The following is a 6,346-nucleotide window of genomic DNA, read 5'->3' as shown; positions in this document are numbered from 1 at the left end:
TTTAAAATGCAAAGATGTCAGCCAATCACAACAGTGGGTGTTTTTACTGAAGTCTCACAGCAGACACGCCTCTTGAAGCAGGGCATTCAGCCACAGGGCAAACAGCAGTATAGAAAAAATGCCTTTTATTTCTAAATTATGACATTTTATGATGTAAAAGTCATACTAACAATATAAGTACAGCTCAGGAAACATTATAAAATAATAGAAAAATGCCATGCCATGGGACCTTTAAAATATTTTTTTTTATTAAATTCTTTCACTAAATCCCCAACCTTGACATTTACCTCAGGAATTAGAATGAATGGCAGCTGATATGTATTTATTATCCCAAATATATTTATCATGCAAACAATTGTAAGTGAAAGATAGACAGACAGACAGACGGACGGACAAGCAACAGTTACTCACAAATGAAAAGTCAAGGTTTAACAATGAAAAGGCTTCAGATTTATTTGAATCTATTTACCACTTTGGAAATACATTGAGTGATAGTACGTTTATTTAGCTAGCATGTTTTCTATGGCATACAATAAAGGTTATATTTGAGTTCTATTAGAACACTGAACATGTTTAATTTACTTTTTAAAGCATGTTATATTCTGACTCTTCACAGCTGATTAATTGGCAGGTTTTGTGCTACTAAATCAAATACAAATGCTCAGGTTGTCATATGGCATCTTGACCTTTAACAGGTGTCGGGGTCCCAGGTGAAAATCCTGTCAGGTGGTATTATGGGGGCCCTGTAACCAGAGAGGGGATAGTAGGAGGGGTTAGCAGCCTTTCTTTCAAAGCAGTCCCACCTTTCTTCTCCCTTCATCTCACAGCACTCATGGACCAAGGTCATGGTGGAGTACTCCTCAATACAGAAATGGGACAAAGCAGTTTTCCACTGCAAAAACAAGGAAGAAAAATATAATTATTTTTCTGTTCTGTAGTAAAATGACTGTGTTGGGCATATGTCTCTTATTCTGTGTTCTCACTGCCTGTTCCACACAGCAACGGATCTGTCCAATTCCCTGGGCCAAACCTCCATAGCAGCACTGACGGAACCATTCCTCTAGTCTGTTTACTGCCTTTCCAGCGCGACGAGCGTAAGCATAACTGGATGAAGGGAAACTGTCATCAGGATACCTTGGGCGGCCATTGCCATGAATACAGACCGCCTTGAGATTGTTAACCGAAGGTCTGGCTGGAGGGAAGCTTGATTTCAGCAGCACTCCAGGGTCAAAATTCTGTCCCCCTTAATAAAGGACAAAAAAAAACAAAAATACAAGTAGCCAAAATAGATGAAGGACAATAAATACATATGCAGAAAAGTAACCTTTTTTGTAAAGGCCCATCTTATGTATTAAGAGAAACATCAACATTAACTATTTGAGATCTCTTAGAGAAATCCGTTTACATTTAGAAGATGCTTACGTCTTTTTTTCCCCTCCAAAATAAGACAATAAATAGAATAAAGTTTTGTAGATAAGGCACATACCTCCCAATGAAATTAGATGAAGAATCAAAGTAGCAACAAACATGCTTTTCCAAAACATGACTGGTTATTTTCTGCAGTAAAAATATCCTTTTTCGTTTGCAAATTCGCACTGTTCTTCAGGTCTGATGGAAGCTTAAAAAGACTGCATGGCCATATATATATAAAGGGATTGAAGTGGAATGAGAGGCGTGCCAAAGTTGGTCGGTCAACAGAATTTGAAGTATGGAGATAAGGGCCGGTTATCTGTCTTTAATTAAACTTCCCCATGAAAGCAGTGAATAGTCAAAATATGAATGGCTAGAATTCAACTAAAGTTCACTAAAGTTATGGAGTAAATACTGATATGTAGGCTGTTTCATGCTTTTCCCATGGATTTCAATTTCTTATATGCATGTGCAAAGTGGCATAAATGATGGTTTATACACATTTTAAAAAGGAAATGCTTCAGATTTCTCTAATTTTACGAGTAATGATGATATAAATTCAATGACACAAATGCATTTTTTATATTCTAATAGCTGATATGGCAAAAGTAAACCCTCATCTGACATTTTGCCAGGATTCAGCATGTTTCCCATATTTTAAGTGTGAGAAACAGGTGATGTTTTTAGGGAGGATATACGAGGCTGACTTTGTGAAATGTAGCTTTCAAAACAATTGCACATTTAAGCTGTGCACAGCACAAAGTTATCGTATCAGCTATGAGAAACCTTTTTTCTGACCATATTGTTAATAGCAATTCATGGGCAAAAATACGTAAATAAGTCATGGTTGATGGAAAACATTACACTTATCTTCAACCCTATTCCAAAACATCAACCTTGTTTACACATTTTTATCTAATTAAAATGGATTGCTCACGTACATGAGAGAAATACTCCCATGACTTCTTGCAAACCAGCCAGCTAGTAGTAATGTGTAATTTCATGCTTGAGGAACTGCATTGAGAAAAACATAAAATATCTTGATGTATCCCACTACTGGCAGTTAAACAAAGAAAGAGAAATACCGATTTTAGCAGGGAGTTCTGAGAAATTATTTGACGTATTTAGATTTACCAGCTGCTGAGAAACTTCTACTTCAAGTTTGTGAAATCCCATTTAATTATTTCCCAGTTGTGAATAAATGCTATGAAAGAAATGCTGAACATGGTGTCTTATTATTGTTTAATATTATTATTAAAGTTTCAGATAGTTGGTCATATTTGTTATTTTGAAACTATAACAGTTGAAACAGAAAGAATATTTATCGAAAACGCTATTAAAAATAAATGTTACATACATGAAAAGTACACCTTTAAAAAGGTACTAACAAGCTCTATTAAGTTTACTTTTTTGAAAGGGTACTGCCTAGGGCTGCCACTAACAGCTTTTTTATATCGATTAATCTATCGCCTAATTTATCACAAAAATTTTCAACAATTTTATTTAAAAACATTTAATTTAACTTGCAACTATGGCATTCAGTAGTGTACTATAAAAGTATAAATGTAAACAAGCCCTTGACAAAATGTAAAACCAAAAAAGTAAAAATGCATATTTCTTTTTTAAAAAGGTATAAATTTGTAAACCAACATAAAAAAAGAGAATATCAGCAAATACTTTTTATATAGAATAGTGTTGTCACGATACCAAAATTATGACTTCGATACGATAGCAGACTTAAATGACAGAACTTACTATTCATTGTTTTATCATCTTTTTAAACCCTAAAAACTGACTTGGCCAGCAAGTTCTTGACCTGCTTTTTGACCACCTCTATTTATTTAATAATAATAATAATAACAACAACAACAACAACCACCACAACTATACATGCCAGTGTGAACATCCTTACAGAGATGTTTGCAACAATCACATTATCATCAATCATGTTAACACTAACCACTATTCTGAACAGGTTGGGATGACCAAAATCTTATTTCATGATACGAGTAATTTTATATTTTTTAAATGTAATTTTATAATTACAATATAGATTTAAATTTTATCTTTTTTTTTTAAATAAGCCAAAATGTAAATTACAAACTATGACAAACACAGTGCTTTATTTTCAGCTACAGTAGCTCTAATTAACAGTAGCATTCAATAAAAAAATTGAATGTCACTCTGTAAATTAACTATACACTGATTCTTAATAAATATATTAAAGTTATTCAGTCAAGTATGGGGTGATTTTCTATTTACTTTTGTTGTTTGATTAACATTAAAGGTCTGGCCCTTTAAGACCTGCACGGACCAAATTCATTGTAACACATCCGATTTCTCATTCAACTCATTCTCATGTATACGTTCACTAAAGACAAATCCGACTGTGTTTACCCACTCACCAGGACGTGCATTTTTACATATTTTTGACCATTCAAAACCATAATGAAACTGACGTCGCGATCTGTCTGAGTGAAAGGCGTCCTTCAGGTCAGGGTCCGGCAGCCCGAGCACTTACTGGCCGCGTCGCACTTTTCTGTTGCTTTCTTTTTCCTGAGCTGCAAGTATATATTTGACTGTTCTGCATCCATTGTATAGTGAACGGTGGAAGCAGAGCTCACACACACGTCCTCACTCCTGCTGTTACACATCGACGCAAATTAAGAAATACTGCTCTTATTAGAGTGCTGTTATTTTTAAAGTACGGGTACTAATACAATTTCATATTGTACCCAGACGGTTAAAAAAATATTGACGTTGACGCACAATATTGATTGTATCGACCAATCGCGACAGGCCTAGTACTGCCTATATGCTGGATATTTAAGAATAAAAGAAGGCAGTTATGATATACATCATTGACACATTGTTTATTCTTCATACACTTACAGAAGTCTCTGTACTCTGTACTATTATTTGACACACGTTTTGTGTTGCTAAATCAAATACAAATGCTCAGGTTGTCATATGGCATCTTGATCATTTTGACAGGTGTTGTGGTCCCAGGTGAAAATCCTGTCAGGTGGTATTATGGGGGCCCTGTAACCAGAGAGGGGATAGTAGGAGGGGTTAGCAGCCTTTCTTTCAAAGCAGTCCCACCTTTCTTCTCCCTTCATCTCACAGCACTCATGGACCAAGGTCATGGTGGAGTACTCCTCAGTACAGTAATGGGACAAAGCAGTTTCCCACTGCAAAAAACAAAACAAAACAGATATCAGATTATAATGCGTGCTGTTAAATCAGTGGCTAGTAACAAACTCTTTATACAGTATGTCGGTTCCCAGTCTGTACTCACCGCCTGTTTGACGCAGTAAACAATCTGATTGCTTTCATAGGACACAACTTCCTGGCAGCACTGACTAAACCACGCTTCTACTCGATTTATTGCAGCTGCCGCACGACGAAAATATGCATAATATGAAGATGGGATGCAGCTGGCAGGATATCTGGGACGGACATTTCCATGTACACAGATGGCCTTGAGGTTTTCCAGTGATGGTTTGGCTGGAGGGAAGTATAGCTCCAGTTCCATTGAATGGTAGTTAATGCGCCTTCCTCCAACTTGGGAGAGGGCACAATAAATGATCAAATTCAAAATAAATAAATAAAATAGAAGTGGTATGTTAAATGTTAACTTTAGTAAATAACAATTTTTTTTTTTTTTTTATGTATTAAAGGGGGGGTATCACACACAGTTTCTGTCAATCTCGAGTACCAAGAGAGTAGAATTGCATCCTTCATATCTTCGAAGTCTTTAGTTTTATCACATTTATAAAAGACAGATACGCTGTACTGAGTCTTTCCGAATAAAACCCGAGCGGCTGGAGGCACATCGTGTGGGCGGAGCTAACAAGTCATGAGTGACAGTCAGACATTTTAAGCAGTTTTACTCACCGGCTGCAGTTCCAACGCATGACCACGAACCTTTATCGTTTGGACCGCTCCATCTTTCAGCATTAGACGATCTGCAAATCCAGAGTTGAACTGGGCCTTGTTTATAAAATAGGGATGTAACGATTCACTCAACTCACGATGCGATACACGATACTAATTTCACGATACGATTTTCGCCCATGCTTCTGTTTGACGGCGCGTACACACGGGTTCGCTCGCGCCCAACTTCCATATGAATTAACTGAAAACATTCACTTAATTCAGGGGTTTTCAAACTTTATAATGCCAAGGACCCCCAAATATGATGAATCTTTTATGAGGGACCCCCTTCCTAAAATCCATCTATATATTTTTATGTATGAAAAAAAACATTTAATCTGTTAGATAAATAGTGTGACATTATAAATACACCATATTACTTCCAAACTTAAATTGAGCTATTCTTAATGTTGGATGCATAAACCTGAAGAACAACATTTTCATTAAAAAATTATTTGTATAAGAAACTTTCAGAATAAATGTATGCAAGCAGCATCTGTACTACTGAGTTAAGAACCCCAGTGAACAAGATAAAGGGGACTATGGTGAGAAAAACTCACCGGAAAGATACAAAGCAAACATATAAACACAACTTTATCCATTTTTGCTTTGTCTTTTCTGGGGACCCCTTTAGAACCTTCTGGAGGACCCCAGTTTGAAAACCCCTGACTTAATTCACTCTTGATCGAGCCAGTGTGCACGCACAGTCTGTAACGCTTACCACAAATTGCTTGTTGCTATCGTGCCTGTAAAGTGAGGCCGTTTAAAACATGTATCGCAATTCGTTTAACATCTCCACCGACTTGAATCGTCACATTTGTATCGAATTTCAACCGGCTCTGACTGAATCGTTACACATCCTTATAATAAAACAATCATCGCCGAACTGCAGGGAACGAACAAAATTTTGCACAACTCCGTTGCTGCTCCGGAAAAACTAACTCCATCCACTGTGTGTGTGTCCCTAACGTTGGGTTCTTTGGAAAGCTGAACAGGGTTG

At 36.6% G+C, this 6,346-nt stretch overlaps 1 protein-coding gene across 1 annotated transcript; it reads right to left on the bottom strand.

The window, feature by feature from the left end:
* Positions 1-430: 430 nt before the first annotated feature.
* Positions 431-1,625, bottom strand: ecm1a (extracellular matrix protein 1a). Its single transcript, XM_079828741.1, has 3 exons — positions 1,487-1,625; positions 984-1,243; positions 431-892 (listed from the first exon to the last, which is right to left on the bottom strand). Exons 1-3 carry the CDS (start codon positions 1,542-1,544, stop codon positions 689-691), a joined length of 522 nt encoding a protein of 173 aa, XP_079684867.1. The 5' UTR covers positions 1,545-1,625; the 3' UTR covers positions 431-688.
* Positions 1,626-6,346: the final 4,721 nt, after the last annotated feature.

This window comes from Gobio gobio, assembly GCF_949357685.1.
Source record: "Gobio gobio genome assembly, chromosome: 11".
NCBI classification, from domain to species: Eukaryota; Metazoa; Chordata; class Actinopteri; order Cypriniformes; family Gobionidae; genus Gobio; species Gobio gobio.
This window is presented reverse-complemented; position numbering and strand designations above follow the sequence as displayed.